At 51.3% G+C, this 16100-nt stretch overlaps 1 protein-coding gene across 1 annotated transcript in view; it reads right to left on the reverse strand.

Moving 5' to 3' along the window:
• Positions 1–16100, reverse strand: part of TMEM201 (transmembrane protein 201) — a 52507-nt gene that overhangs the window by 28025 nt on the left and 8382 nt on the right. The window contains exons 2-6 of the mRNA XM_084651798.1: positions 13085–13205; positions 10494–10688; positions 3770–3946; positions 2538–2923; positions 1667–1870 (exon numbers count right to left, since the gene is read on the reverse strand). Coding sequence (XP_084507924.1) covers positions 1667–1870; positions 2538–2923; positions 3770–3946; positions 10494–10688; positions 13085–13205 — 1083 coding nt within the window. The remainder of the gene's footprint in view (positions 1–1666; positions 1871–2537; positions 2924–3769; positions 3947–10493; positions 10689–13084; positions 13206–16100) is intronic.

Genomic DNA, 16100 nt, shown 5'->3' on the forward strand with positions numbered 1-16100 from the left:
TCTCTCACTCGGAGTAGCACCATTGACTTCCTGGGTGGGAGAGACAGATTCTTTCTAGCAGGAGCTCCATTTTGATTTAACAAACACATGGTAAAGCAGAAGACCATTTAATCTACTGTCAGGATGGCAGCTCCCTGTGCTGTTTCATAAATATAATGCAAAAGAATAAGTAAGCAGAATCTTAAGTAATGTTGCAGTTTCCCTTTTAGAGCCCACCTTTTGCTGCAAGGCCTGTGTCCAGGCTAGAATGTCCTACACAACCAAATGCAGAACCACCCAGACCAGACCATCTAACCCATGGTGGGTGCCCAAATTGTTCCTCCTGGAAACACTCAGCCAAGAGAAAGATCCTCCCTTCCCCAACGCACCTCACCATTTGGGTCTCAAGATTTCATTTGGACCCTACTGGAAAGAATGCCGCCGATCACATTTCATGGGCTCGTTTTTTGGCATGGGTAACCCCTCCCTCACCTCCCAACTGCCACAACTCCAAAAAACCTAAGCACTTTCCTTTAGGTAACACCACGTAATCCAGATCTGTTTTCATGAAGTCCCATCTAATTAGTAACCAACCCCCTGGATTCCACCTCTCTGGCACTTCCTCCCATCAGATGTCCTGAACTCAGATGTCTTGAATACAAAAGACGACACTGAATGGAGTAAGGCTTATGGTTATGTATGCCGGAAGACTGACTATACAGCACAGCACCTCCTAGTTGTGATTTGTGGCCTAGCGTGTCCTCCTCCACTGCTAAGGCTACAGGAGCAGAGGAGAACGGTTTAATGAATACATAAATAAAAATTGTGCTTCCATTTAGATCTTCTTTACAACCTCCCCCTCAAAACACAGAAATTTGGAGATAAAATTTTAAAACAGTTGAAGATTTTGCACCAGTCAAGATACCCTGAGTTAAATAATCTTTAAAAGCACCTCTGTTTTCAAGCTATTAATAGTTCCAGTAAAAGCACCCAAGGAGCTCTTCCTATTCAGAGTAGAAGCCAGAGCACAGCAAAAGGACATGCGGTTAGGTGAGGCTACACAGTGGAGGGTGAGTGGAAGCAGGTTATTTAACAAGCGTGTCTCATCCCCCCTCCCCATTAAGGATCAGCCATGCAGTGTAAGTACAGAGAGGTTAAAAAGAATCCAGGAGTGCATTCCCGTCAGTGTAAACTAAAAATGATCAGCACCATTAGGAGACAACGTGGCATAGCCCTTGAGAGGCTCAGGGCAGAGGATCCCTCCAGGACTAGCTAGGGATGGACACGCAGTGAGTGGAGCTGGAAGGACAGAAGCAGCCAGAATCTCTTTGGCCGGAGGCGCAGAATGGGGGATGAGAGCAGTCTGTGAAGCAGCTGGTGGAAGATTTGGCTCTGGGGTCGCGCAGGGGTTGGTGTTTGCACCTCTGGCGGAGGTTTCAGGAGGAGGGAGAATGGAGGCGGCAGAAGCGGCTTCCTTGGCTAACGGAGGCGGCAGAAAGGCTATGAGCAGCTGGCTTGGTAGGAAGCGAGAGTGGAAAAAGGAGGAAGAGTCTTCACTGTGCTTCTAGGGGAAAAAAATAGAAAGAAAAAAAGAGGGAAAAAAAAAAGAGGAGAGAGAAGCACCAGTCGCACAGAGTTCGCACGGCTTTTTTCCTCCTTCCCCCAGGGTCACTGCTCTGGCTCTGACCTTCGGGGCCGGTATCTCCGTTGGCCCGTTGACTTTCGCGTGGCCACTGCTGCGGTGAAGCCCACCAGGCAGCACAGGGACGTGGTGCCGAATTTGGCCGTGTCCAGCCAGCTGGGTGTGTCCGCCTTCAGGTACTTTTCAGCCAAGTGCAAACCCATCACCAGGAGCCACAGGACCGAGGCGAAGGCATCGATTCTCCGCAGCCTGGAATGCCAAAAAAAACGAGGCTGTGCGTCAGAGCAACACGCCTACAAACTGGCCACCCAGAGCCAAGCCAGGCGTGGCCCCGGAGGGCGGCGCTGAGGAGTGAAGGAGGTGGCAGCCTGGGATGAACAGACTGAAGCAGGCTATAGGCCACCTCCCAATAAGCTGTGTCAGCTGCACGGCCCCCCCACCTGCCCTGATCAGTTACTGCTCCATTCACTAGACTGCAGGACAACAAAGAGATTTCTCCATCCTTGGTAATTCAGGCCATGGTTATAATCCAATGGGATTATCTAAGAACTCCCCCGCCCAAAATCTATATCTTTCAGAGAGTCCTTTGCAACCTCAATAGCATCCCAAGAATCTTCTCCCACAATCCGAGCACTGAATGGGAGACCGCCATAACAATATACATAGGCCTTTTAATCTGACAGGCAGGTAGGCATCACTCTAGGCACAGACGCTCACTTAGTACCCGAGATAGAGGCAGGACTAGAACCCAGGTCTCCCGATTCAGCTGGCTTGGAGGATGGCTTGTGAGCACCGCAAGGAGACAGGAGGCCAGTGCTGCCAATTGCTGCATTCTCAGCCCTGTGCAGAGAATCAGTCCCCGGTTTGGATCTCCAACAGCCCCCAGATGGACACAGAGAGCACACAGGAGACCCACCTGATCCGTCCGGCCAGAAGCATGGCTAACAGGCAGGTGAACAGCCCGAGGAGGACGACCGCAATCTGATGGTTCCTCCCGTAGGTCCAAGCGACACTCAAGTTCTTCACCGTTTGCTCTGGCAGCAGGTGGAGTAGCTCCCACCAGCCTGCAATTCCCAGGAGAGTGCGATTCTCCGAGGCCACTGCTGGGCTCGCTGCAGTCCCATTCCCAATGGCCATGGGGCCAGTTTCCATAGGAACAGGGGCCGTGACTTTGAGTGAGAAGGGGTCACCTGACCCATACAAGGCCATCAGGACAAGGAACGCACAGCTGAGGAAAGTCAGGAACCGCAGAATTATCACCTGAGTCGGGGTGCTCATGGAGGAGGAGGAAGAGCAAAAGCTCTGCAAAGAGGAAGGAGAAATATCTCTGGTCACAAGCAAAACAAGTTGGGGGGCAGGGGAGGATCCTCAGACTGGTGCCAACTAAACATTTCTACATCTACATCGTATCGACCTACTGAGCAACTTGGCCTCACTGAACAGGGGGCTGCAGGTCAAGAGTGAGGGGTATCAGCACCGCAGTGGGCTGGGGAGGGGCAGGAAGGAGGAGAGCCCAGGACTGGAACAGCAGGGGATTGTAGGAGAAGGGCCAAACCCTCAAGTTATCACTCCCGCCCCTTGCTCAGTTCCACACTTGCTCAGTCCCACACTTCATAGTTCCCCTGCGGCAGGGCGAGTTGGTTCTTCCCACCCCTGCTCCACCCTCCCTCACTCCTTCCAGTTCAATGGTGCCCCATAGATCATCCCAGCAAGATGCAAGCATCGCACAGTGAGGGGTGTTGCAATCCCCCAGCCTGGCACAAACCCAATGCCAAACATTAGAGACCAGCTCATCAGGGCCCGAGAGAGAGAATTATACTGAGAGAGATCTGGGCAGACATCTAGGGCACCATCAGCTGGACAGACAAGCTGGCAGGGGACTGTGATCACAGAAGACTCACTGTTATTCACCCCTCTGGATTTATTTACAGCTACAACATCAAATTTGGCCGAAGACCAGATGTTAGCCCTGGCCCCAATTTAAGCCAAATGTGATCCCATCATCCCACTTAACTCAAAAGCAGAATCCATCAGAGCCGCCCGGGCAGACACACTCACTTCCAGCCCCGTTCCTGGGTTGGATGCCGATGAGCCTGGGTCACTGCACCACTCTCCTTGCCACTCACCCTGCTGCCCATGGCCACGTACCTGCATATAGGGCTTGTCAGTCTCCCGGCGTTTGAAATGGTGGCTCAGCAGCAGCGCCCGGAGCTGCCGGTTCTGGTGCTTGATGTAATATTCCACAGCGGCCTGGCATGGGCGGCACAGCTTGTAGGTCTGCTCCAAGTGGTGCTTATATACCTCGATCTCCTCATCGTATTTACCCTTGGGAGAGAACAGGGAAGCAGATCAGAGGCACCGAACCCCAGCAGTCAGAGGGCACCATCGCTCTTCCACCAATGCACAGATCCCGATCTCCATACTATAGAGCAGCTGGGTACCACCTCAGAATTCTAGGTCAGCTGGGATCAAAACACCCAGCTAGCAAGTGGGAAATGTCTCTCAGCCCCACACAGTCTGGGAGAGACAGACAGTGCTGATGGAGCAGAACCAAGCCACAGCAGCCTTTGGTGGTTTATGGGATATGGAACACAGTCAGCCATGACCTTGCTGATTTTATCAGCTAAGGACCACATCTAGGGGGAGAGGTGTCCCATATCTGTAAGCAGGTACCCCAGCTGGTACCTGCCCACAGAGATTTTCACTCAGCCCAGGCAAGCCAGCCAGCCAAGCTGCTTCCTCTTTCTGGCCTAGGTTCAGCAGCAGTCACCGGCAAAACCCCCCCCGCTCAAATCAGTGCAATAAATCATCATCAATGGTTGTCAAAACAGCCTGTGCGAAGGGTGCATTTATCACTGTCACTGGAGCGGAGACGTCACTCATCATGGCAGGTCCCAGGGCTCTTTCAACGCCATCTCCATTCCCAGGCTGTTCTGGGCTCCCTGCCCCAGCCGTGGCATCGGAAGGTCAGTTCTCTCCCAAACTTGGCTCCTGTTTCACCAGGGGGGAGCCAGGATGGGCCGGCCCCTCCCCTTCCCACATGCTTTATTTAGTCTTGCAGGCTGGGCTCCTATCTGAACCCTACAGCTCAGAAGCAGCTCAGGTAGCGGGGCAGCATGGGAGAAATCTTATCCTGCCCCAAGAACAAACAGGGGCCTCCATTCCCCAGGGCTGTCTACCAGCCCCATGTGGCTCAGAACTCCTGCTTCAGTTATGATGAAACACAGGTGGCCCTGAACACCACAAGATCAGAGCCTCCAATGCCACAGCCCCTGCACTCAAGGGGAGCATCACACGGATGTTCTGCTGGCTTGAGTCTAAGCAGCCAAAGGGACAGCTCCCGAGCTTTCGACAGCACCCAGCATGGGCATCACTACCCATAGGACCCCAGGAGCAACAGTGCCTCGGAAAACAGAACAGACCCAGGTTGTTCTGATTGAACTCCGGCAGGACAACATGCCCACCCCAGCCTGTCCCTTCCTCTCCTCAACCCCTCATCTGTCCTCACTCCCAGCATGGACCTGCAGAGAGATCTCGAGGATGGGAGCGTGCAACTTTGCGTGGAGGCTGCTGAGCACTGACTCTACTGGGAGGAAAAATCCAGGCACGAGGGTCACCTCTCTGTGCAGGTCTTTTTTGGGACGGCTGGGGGGAGGAACGGGGTCAAAGAGCTGCATTTGAGAGTGCTAAAGGAGTTGGTGGATGTGATTGCAGAGCCATTGGCCGTTATCTTTGAAAACTCATGGCGATTGGGGGAGGTCCCGGACAACTGGAAAAAGGCTAATGTAGTGCCCATCTTTACAAAAGGGAAGGAGGATGATCCTGGGAACTACAGGCCAGTCAGCCTCACCAAAGGCCCTGGAAAAATCATGGAGCAGGTCCTCAAGGAATCAATTCTGAAGCACTTAAAGGAGAGTAAAGGTGATCAGGAACAGTCAGCATGGGTTCACCAAGGGCAAGTCATGCCTGACTAATCTAATTGCCTTCAATGATGAGATAACTTGCTCTGTGCATGAGGGGAAAGCAGTGGACATGTTATTCCTTGATTTTAGCAAAGTTTTTGATACGGTCTCCCACAGTATTCTTGCCAGCAAGTTGAAGAAGTATGGGCTAGATGAATGAAGTATAAGGTAGATAGAAAGCTGGCTAGATCATCGGGCTCAACGGGTAGTGATCAATGGCTCCATGTCTAGTTGGCAGCCGGTATCAAGCGGAGTGCCCCAAGGGTCGGTCCTGGGGCCGATTTTGTTCAATATCTTCGTTAATGATCTGGAGGATGGCATGGACTGCACCCTCAGCAAGTTTGCAGATGACACTAAACTGGGAGGAGTGATAGATACGCTGGAGGGTAGGGATAGGATACAAAGGGACCTAGACAAATTAGATGATTGGGCCAAAAGAAATCAACCAAAACAAGGATAAGTGCAGAGTCCTGAACTTAGGACAGAAGAACCCCATGCACCGCTACAGACTAGAGACCGAACGGCTAGGCAGCAGTTCTACAGAAAAGGACCTATGGGTTACAGTGGACGAGAAGCTGGATATGAGTCAACAGTGTACCCTTGTTGCCAAGAAGGCCAATGGCATTTTGGGATGTATAAGTAGGGGAATTGCCAGCAGATCGAGGGACGTGATCGTTCCCCTCTATTTGACATTGGTGAGGCCTCATCTGGAATACTGTGTCCAGTTTTGGGCCCCACACTACAAGAAGGATGTGGAAAAATTGGAAAATGTCCAGTGGAGGGCAACAAAAATGATTAGGGGACTGGAACACATGACTTATGAGGAGAGGCTGAGGGAGCTGGGATTGTTTAGTCTGCGGAAGAGAAGAATGAGGGGGGATTTGATAGCTGCTTTCAACTACTTGAAAGGGGGTTCCAAAGAGGATGGATCTAGACTGTTCTCTGTGGTAGCAGATGACAGAACGAGGAGTAATGGTCTCAAGTTGCAGTGGGGGAGGTTTAGGTTTGATATTAGGAAAAACTTTTTCACTAGGATGGTGGTGAAGCACTGGAATGCGTTACCTAGGGAGGTGATAGAATCTCCTTCCTTTGAAGTTTTTAAGGTCAGGCTTGACAAAGCCCTGGCTGGGATGATTTAGTTGGGGATTGGTCCTGCTTTGAGCAGGGGGTTGCACTAGATGAACTCCTGTGGTCCCTTCCAACCCTGATATTCTAATGATTCTATGAAAGGCAAAGTGATTTGCTTGACGTCAAACAAGGTTCTCGATGGCCCTGGGATTTGCCCAGGGGAGATGGGCACCTTTGTCCCAACAGTTGCAAGACACTGGGAAGGAAGCCACAAGCTGTATAGGAGAGTAGGTCTTTGAGCTGGCTACTCCTCTTAACAGCGACCCACAGCAATGGAGTGTGCGTGTGTGTGGGGTGCATGTGAAGGGCCACACCGGAGGTGACAATGCTATTATGACTTTGTATCCTGTTTGCACTTTACCACGTTCACAAGCGAGCCACAGCTCACAGCTCCAAAGATGCTCCCAAAACTTCTGCCTCATTAACGTCTTCAGCAACAACGGGAAACATTCCGGATTCCCTCCCTACCCCTATTGGATGGCTTCGTCCCCAGGCACAGCTGCCCGAGCACTAGAAACCCAGGTGCACTGAGGGCCCTGCAGACTTCACTGCAAATGGCCCATGGCCAAGATGAGGCTGCGTGGAAGGTTTAATGCTCCTTGTTCACACAGCAGCGAGGTTGCCAGCTGCTGCAGTTTACTGCTCGGTCAGGTCAGAGCAGGTGCTTATTACTGTGCCGGACAAAGGCGGCTTTATCCAGGGGGTAAGGGAGGAAAGGCCCATCTCCCTGGCTATCGCCGTGCCAAGGGCTCCCTCTGCTGGCACCCAGCTAGAATTACATAGGATAAGAGTGCTCTGCAAGCGTGGGAACCTAAGGGATGGGGCTGGGAATTTGGCAGCCACCTTTGGACCCTGCCTCTCTTCTCTAAGCTGGAAAGGAACAGTGTTCTGGAAGAGAGTCATTGCACAAGCATGAACTGTGGGAGGTCTTGAGGATTTGGGCATCAGGCTAGTGGGCACAAGAGAACTCTGCAGCTCACAATGTTACTACATTGACAAAGATCTTGGGAGGGCCAAGTGACCAGGCATCTCTACAGAAGGCAGCACCGTCCAGAAGCGCTGAGACCCAGACAGGGAGCGAAGAAACCCACATTCTCTCTGCCTCTGCCACTAACATGCTACCTGGCCTCAAGCAAGTCATTTCACCTCTCTGTCTAAAAGACAGGCAGTAACGATACCTCCATGGCCTTTGCAAAGCAATTTGTAATGGCCGGATGAAAAACACAATGGAACTGCCATGTATTATCACTGAGGGTCACAACCTTCTGGACTGAGATGCTTTGGGCTGCCACCAAGAGACACTCTGAGGAGCTGCTCAGCGGCAGCAGGCTCATCACATTACTGCACAGCCGCTCTTTGCAGGGAGTAAAGACTGAGCCAGCAGTTTATATGCTGACCCCACATGTCTAGCCAGTGTGGAACCAGCAAACGGTCAGGCAGAGGTGAATCAACCACAGAGGAAGCGAAAACTGCTGTTTCAGGAGCAAGTGGACAGAATCAGCATGAGACAGAGACACAAGAGAAACTCAAACACCATGAAACTGCCAGAAGGCATCCTCATTAATCACAATCCATGGGTTCAAATCTGCTCCCCGGGAGACATCCTGATTAAGCAGGCTCCAATTACATGGAATAGATTGGATAAGAAAAAGTCTACAGAGTAAAACTAACCCACTAGGTCCTGGGGTTGCAACCCAGGGGGCCCAGAATTTTTCTGCTATAATAAGGGGGCTCATTGCATGGCAGAGGATGAGACCTACTGCCCTAGATACTTTGCAGGAACACAGTTAAAATAAGAAGCTGGGGGAGAGAAGCCCACACCAGAGCGGACTACCATCCCGTGCTCCACTGGGTGGACAGCACTGACGTCAATCAGCAGGAGAGCTTCCTAGAGCTGCACGAGTGGCAGCCTCATTGTCCTACGCAAGCACGAAGATGAACCTACTACTCCCAGGAGAAATGTCAACTGGACTGCGTTATTCTTTTTAACCTCCGTAGCTGGATCAGAGCAGCTCAGCTGAGGCCCTGTAGAAAAGGGCAGGGCGCTTGAGAACTACCACTATGTTATTCTGCCCATCGCATCCCACAAATTTAAGCAGGGCGAGGTCCGACCAGTATCGAGATGGGAAACCTCCCACAGAAACCCAGCCTAGTGGCAAGAAGTTATGCTAGCTGCTCAGTAGGTGGCGCTCTTCCTTCCGTGACTGACATGGTGTTGTTTGGCAGGCTGGACAAAACCTTAGAAGTCCTAACTACGCTAGCGATCCCACAGCAACCTTTGCAAGGTTAGGGAGAGGTGGTTCCAGTTTCCTGGCCACATTCTAACTCCGCTAATTCAATTCTTCCCATCTATAAACCCCCTCGCCAATGCCAATCAGAATGGAGAGTCTTCTTCACTCCCCCTCCTGAACTGTTTGCACAAAGTCCCTGGGCAGCACTGAATACAGCATTCCACCCTCCAGCTGAGCGAAGAACCCCTCTCCCCCCATTACCAGCCTCCTGGGGCCTGGTGTCATTTGTAAAGCCTCACACAAAAGGCTACTCATGCAAAGTATTAAAGGGAGGGAGTTCAAAGAGCTGCAGAAATAATTGGGAGGCTGGCAGGATTCACTCAAGGAAAGATTAAAAAGAAGAATACAAACCCCCCATTTGGCTAAGGGTGAGGGGAGAGACATAACCAGCCTAGTAACATGTGCCGAAAAGGGAAAGGAACTGGCCTAATGAATGGATGGGTAAAAACTAGAGGTAATGAGCTAAAATTCAGAGACTCTGGCTGAAGATTGGGGGGGAAAATAAAGAACACCCTCCCCCCCATGTAAACAATGAAATCTATTAGGCCTAGGCGTTGCAAACACACTGCTCTTTCCATACTGCTAATTGGGTCAGTGGGGTTCTGGTCCGGGAAAGGATTAGAACCACTGTTCCAGGCTGTGGCTCAGTTTCCATAGGGAAGTGATAGAAGTATCCTGGCTTGCCTCATTTCAAACCGAACAGGACCATAGTCTGCAAAATGGACAACAGGGAACCACGCTGTATTTGCAGAGGGGACCCAACAGTCTGGACTCTGAATAATAAGGGAAGTGAAGATATAAAGTGGGGCTGAGTTTAACATCGGGGAAATTCCTCCCCAAGACAGACTGTGAGGGCTGCACTCAGGGGCTCCTTGCTCAGTGTTCATCCAGGATTCTGCCATCAGCTCAGAGGACTCAGTTTTCTTAAGGCCCTGGACAAAAAGCTCTTTGTGTAGGTGGGACAGTAATTCCCTATCTGCATCATCATGCAGTTGCCATGGCCTCCCAGATAACTGGGGCAGGCACTTCACACACAGACACATGGGCTGCGCTCACAGTTAGAATGAGCAGAGGATGAGCTACCTGCATGGCAGGGAGAAGACAAGAAACAGCCCTGCTGTCTGGAGGATGCAATCCATGGAAAAATCCAGGGCAGGGACAGCAGGAGAACAACTTGGAGGCTGCTCGCATTGCTGAATGCCCTGCTCAGGGATCAAATCAACAGATTTGCCCTCCAGCTCCGAGGCACACACCACTCTCTGGAGACATAGGAGGGGGCTGGGTGGGCAGACAGAAAGGGTCTTGGTAGTTCAGTCATCTTACAATTGCCCAGAGCTTATCAAAATGGTAGATCAGGATTAAAGGCTGTTGTTCCTCCAGCAACGTAGAGTGGGAACATAAGATGCCTTCATGGATAGATCTGGGGACACCTGGATGTTATCTTTACCCAAACAGGATAGAGAGAGAGAGTCTGTCCAAGCCAGCACCTACCTCTTCCCTGGGTGCGAAGGACGCCAGCTGCTTGATCTTCATGGTCTGGTGATTGTTGCATTTCTTGCACAGCAAGATCTGGCTGCTCACCCACTGCTGTGGCTTGGTGGGGTCGCAAAAGGTGGTGGCGCCTGACACGACGTGGTTTAGGTGCTCCATGTACTGGGCAGGAATGGGTTTGTTGTAGTCTCCATTCTGCCAAGCAGCAAAGAAAAGCATGAGCTCTTGAGTCCACCCTCTGCAAGGGTTCCACTGTCAGTGCCCTGCCTCATACGATGAGGAAGAAATAAAACCAGAATAAGATCCATTGCTCTTCCCCCCATTCTGTACGCCACTCCCAGCTGTTTTACAGGCCGCGCTGCAGAGATTCGTGCATACTCCTGGGCCATGGATTGTCTAGTGCACACACCACTAAGGGGTGCAAAATCAGCACTGTACCCTGCATTTCACTAAACTGCCCAGGAGCCACAGCAGGGGACAGACGGGCCCTATCAAAAATGTCCTTAAGCAGCTAAAGGTTACCAAGCACCCATGCCCATCAAATGCCACTGCATATCCTGTGACAAACATATTAGCCAGCACCTCTGGACCCTTCAGTCTTCAGCAGCCCAGCATCCACCAACTAACAGCTGGCAAACAACGAGGTTCAACACAGAAGATGAGTCTCCCACGGCAGAGAACAGCATCGGGCTATAACCCTGTGCATGCAGATGTGCAGGCCACAGACTAACATCTGGACAGAGTTTCTACCAAGATTTTAGGGCCAGTCAACATATAACAAAGTGTGCGCACCCCAGAAGTGGGAGAGGTTTGGAAGGAGGAGAAGATGCAGCAGAGTTGGCTTCTTTTGCCATACGTTTGATGAGCTAATTATAGGGGAATGGCTTTAAGGGAAGGGAATACATGGAAGGGCAGGAAGGGAGTCAAAGTGCCTCGAGGTCAGACTTTAAGGAAATCCTGGCTGGGGACATAAAGCCAGGGGAAAGATGGTTGTGTGGTTAGAAGCAAAGGACTGGAGATCAGGAGACTGGGATTCTATTCCTGGCTTTGTCAAAGACCCACCCTGTGACCTTGAGCAAACCCTTTGTGCCTCAATTTCCCCACCTGAAAACTGGGCACAACCCTTCTGACGGAGTGGAGGGTGGGGTTTAATCTCTCTCTGTAAAGAGAGAGACTTTGTGAATCTTGGCTAGAAAGCCCTGCAGTTAAGGCTACGATGAAGCCAATTTCTGATGCTTATTACGCCGGGTATGTCTACCCAGCAGCAGGGAGGTTAAGTCCCAGCATCGGTAGGCATATGCGCGAGCTCCTAAAACACCATCATGGCCATAGCAACACAGGCGGTCGCTTGGGCTAGCCGGTCAAGTTCAATCCTACCCAACCTCTGGGTCAGGGGTGAGCAAACTTTTTGGCCCAAGGGCCACATCGGGGTTGCGAAACTGTATGGAGGGCCAGGTAGGGAAGGCTGTTCCTCCCCAAACAGCCTGGTCCCTGCCCCCTCCCACTTGCTGCCCCCTGACTGCCTCCCTCAGAACCCCTGCTCCCTCCAACCCCCCTGCCCAACCCCTTGTCCCCTGACCGCCACCTGCCAGGACCCCCCACCCATTCCAACCCCTCCCCCGCTCCCTGTCCCCTAACTGACCCGACCCCCTATCCACACCCCCACCCCGGCCCCCCAGGACTCCCATGCCTATCCAACCTCTCCCTGTTCCCCATCCCCTGACCGCCCCCCACCCAAACCTCTGCCCCATCCAACAGCCCCTTGCTCCCTGACTGCCCCCCGGGACCCTCTGGCCCGTATCCAACCCCCCCACTCCCCACCCCCTTACCATGCTGCTTAGAGCGGCAGGACTGGCAGCCATGCCGGCCTGAGCCAGCCGCACCGCCTGCGCGGCGACATAGCCGTGGGGGAGTGGGGACAGCAGGGGCGGGGGCTAGCCTCCCCGGCCAGGAGCTCAAGGGCCAGGTAGGACGGTCCCGTGTGCCGGATGTGGCCCTCGGGCTGTAGTTTGCCCACCTTTGCCCTGGGTACATACCTGAGCAGTAGCAGCCATGCTGCTATTTTGTGTGCGCTAGCGTGTATGCGTCTGGGACTTGCACCTCCCCGCTGCTGGGCGGACAGACCCTCCTGCAAAGGCTCACCGTTCGGGCTGAAGTTTCCCATGCGGTGCCTACCAGCCCCGGCTGAATTTACTTTTTTTTTTTTTTTTTTAAAAGCTAGAATGGTTCAGCCATTTTGGAAAACAAGGTTGGGGGAAAAATACATCATTTTATCCATGTCAAAAAATTCCCACATCTGTTTTGTTGAGAAAAATCTAGTGCCTCGATGCTCTGGAGCAAGGACTTGAAATCTGACAGGGTCTCCCTTTCGCTGTTTGTGAAATTCACTCAAACTTGACCAAATGATAAATCTCAGTTTACACATGCTCAGTAGAGACTTGTTAGTGTATAGCAGCTAAATTCTCTGCAGATTTCATCTGCACAGAGCATGCTCTGTCATGTGGGATTGAGTAGGGATTTCCCTGCAACTGCTGCTCCCACAGGGCACAGCCCCTCCCAGCAGCCTTCTAGCCAGGTAGCCCCTGCGGTACCTCTTGGAAGCCATTGTATTGTTCACAGTAGGGACAGTCCCAGCAGTTGCGATTCCCATAGGGCACCACCGTGTCCTGGTTACAGAACCAGCAGTTCACAGACATGTGTGTGGGCTTCTTCCTGTTAGAAACAGAAACAGAAGGGTGTCAAACTGAGCTGGGCCAGTGAGCTAGAAGGAAACAGGGCAGCAGCCTGTTTGCTCAAATCGGAAAATACAGGTGTGTTTTACATACAAGTCTGAGAATAGTAACCAACTTTCCGCACCCCATGCAGCCTCACAGTAACATCAGGATTTGAATGATCCTTCTTAGGATGGGGCAGAAGACTGGAGAGATGAGTACAGGCAATTCCAGCACCTCCTGGCTAGTCTCCCTGGGGCTTGCACAAGGAAAGTACCAACAATGATGGCTTTGCCTGGAATCCTGCTCTGCTATTTCTGCACCCCCAGAACTGCCTCATGTGCCATCCCCGGTGTGGCTAGCATCAATGCAACTGGAGGGTGCACAACAGTACCTGCTTAGGCTACAGGGTCCTGGCACACCTTCAAGTTTGTGCTCCAGTTGCCATGGGAAAGGGAAGCCTTGGTGGTATTGAAAGCTGCCGTGACCATCACATTCTATCAGGCCATGTGTGGGGACATCAGAAATATGAGAGACTAGCTGATAATCGCTGTGTGCCCAAATGGCTCATCGCACCTCACATTAAAGGGACATGGGTAGATCAGATTTGGCCCCAAGTTCAGCCATTGTAAACTGAAGCTTTTTACATAGCACTAGACAAATGAATTGGCAAGGAGGACTGAAGGATTAATAGGTCATTTCTAATTCCTACACAGTGTTCCCATAATCTTAAAACAACAGCCAGAGAAGGCAAGTTTTGCTCAAAAGCCAGCTATTTATCAGACCTCTGTAGTTACAATCCAAACCCACTACACTGGGCTAGTGCATGAAAATCAGAGAGACTTAACAGAATGAAACTGACTGGTCTACTGTCACTGTGCAAGCAGAGAGCTGCAGCAAGGAATTCATTGTCATAAACAGGGAACAACTAATTAGACTGTCAGGCAAGGTGCTAGATTGGCAGCCCTGGAGACTAAAATCATCCACCCACAAGGCAGATCTAAAGCACTGGGCGGGGGGGCCTTCCCCCACAACGCTCCTTTGTCAACATCTCCTTTAGAGGCAACATGGGAGTTAATTCTCATGCCCTATTCAACTTGTGATCTCTCTCTGCCAATAAAAATGAAGTAGTGAGATTTTTGAAATATGGATTCCTGCCCACTGGGAACTAGACTGAGACCCAAACTCATGTCACACAAGCCACTAATTTTCAGACGGAAACAACTTCCAATCCCCATTTTTCTGTGCCTGGGTTTGAACCATCAGCCCAATCCCCTGAGCCCATCAGTCCCCCTTTTTTAAAACAATCCTGATAAAATAGGAATCTCAGCAAGTTTAGCCTCCTTCATGATGCAGCCTGACTGGAGGAGACCACAACAAAGACTTTGCTTAAAGTCTCCGCATTTGGACCTCTAGGATCTCTCAAGTAAAATTCTCTGATTTGGTCTTCCACCAGGAACCGAGCCAAGAAACAAGTTTCATCGTAGCTCAAAGAACAGAGTTAATCTGTTTGGGTTTATTAAAACCAGCCAACCAGGTCTGGGAGCGAAGGGACAGCTGTTCAAGCCAACAGCCAATCAGTGACTGTGTACAACAGCTGTCTCGAGTGACAGGGACAGCTGCTACCCAAATCAAGAATAGCAGTTTCTAGTTAAGCCACGCAATGGCCGTGTCGCCAATGGACAGCGTGTTGGAAAGGGCTGTCCATGGCGTACTGCAGTAAACACTTGTGTGACAGGTGAGTAGCTGCTACATGTTGACCCTGTGGGACAAAATAAGACTCAAACACCGGCCATCTGTACCCAGGGAGGCAGAGGGGTGGAGTTCTCCTTTGACGCTTGTCCAATACGGCTGCAGCAGCAGGGCATGCAAGCACATCACGGGCTTAGAAATCAGAAAAAACCCCACAGGAGCTCCAGCAGCTATGAGAAACTTCCCATCCTCCTGCTGTGTGGAATCTGCTCTTTGCCTCCAATCTCTGCCCTTTTCGGTATTTTATCAATAGGACTTCTGTCCTGGTGCTTAGTGGGTACTCAAATCTGCTTTGCGTTACACAGATGCCTGGCTCCTCCTATAAATATTACCTGGGTGCTTCGATCTCTCTCCTCACCACCGTATCTGTGCAGCTACAGCTAGACAGGCATGCAGGACAGGCGCTTGAATGATTAAGCTCAAGAAACATTCAATGGCCATTGGGACTATAAAACAACGTGAAGTACCTATCTGACCCTGCCCTTCTTCTGGGAGGTGGGCAAGATGGTTGGGCTAGATACTCAACTCAAAGAAAGGGGTAGAGGCTTGGTCTGCTGATAAATGCCAATCTTCCTTCTCCCCTTTGATTGCCCACCTCAGATGGCTACTTTATAAACAAATACGGAAAGCTGCAATTAAAATAAATCAATCCAATGGCTGAGTGACAGCAACAGACTTGGGGATGGAAGATTCAGAAAAACAGCTCCAAGGAAGAGCCAATGGAAAGGGGACGCAGGAGGGTCTGAGATTAACTGATCTACCCACCTCTGCGTTTACATACCCTGCACTCACTGTGAACGAAAGCTGCCTGGCCACCCCGTGCTGGGGCAAGCTGAAGCAGTAAGTAACTACTTCAGTTCTCTTGGGCAGTAGAAATGCCACTGGAAGCAAGTAGAGGGGAAAAAGGCTTCTCACTTCTCTGCACATACCCAAGGCCTCTGCAACACAACCTCATTGCAAGACACAGATACCTTAGGGCCCCCACAAAAAGCTGCCTTAAAGATGAAGCTGAAAATCTGCCCAAGCTCCGTTTGCAGCCACCCTATGCAGTCAGTCAGCTGGCCACAAAGGCCCATTTGAACTACAGCTGTTGATAAGAACAGGAGGAGAAATGCCCATCTGAAGGCATCTCATTCACACAAGC

Source organism: Lepidochelys olivacea (genome assembly GCF_965140295.1).
Source record: "Lepidochelys olivacea isolate rLepOli2 genome assembly, chromosome: 18".
Lineage (NCBI taxonomy): Eukaryota > Metazoa > Chordata > Testudines > Cheloniidae > Lepidochelys > Lepidochelys olivacea.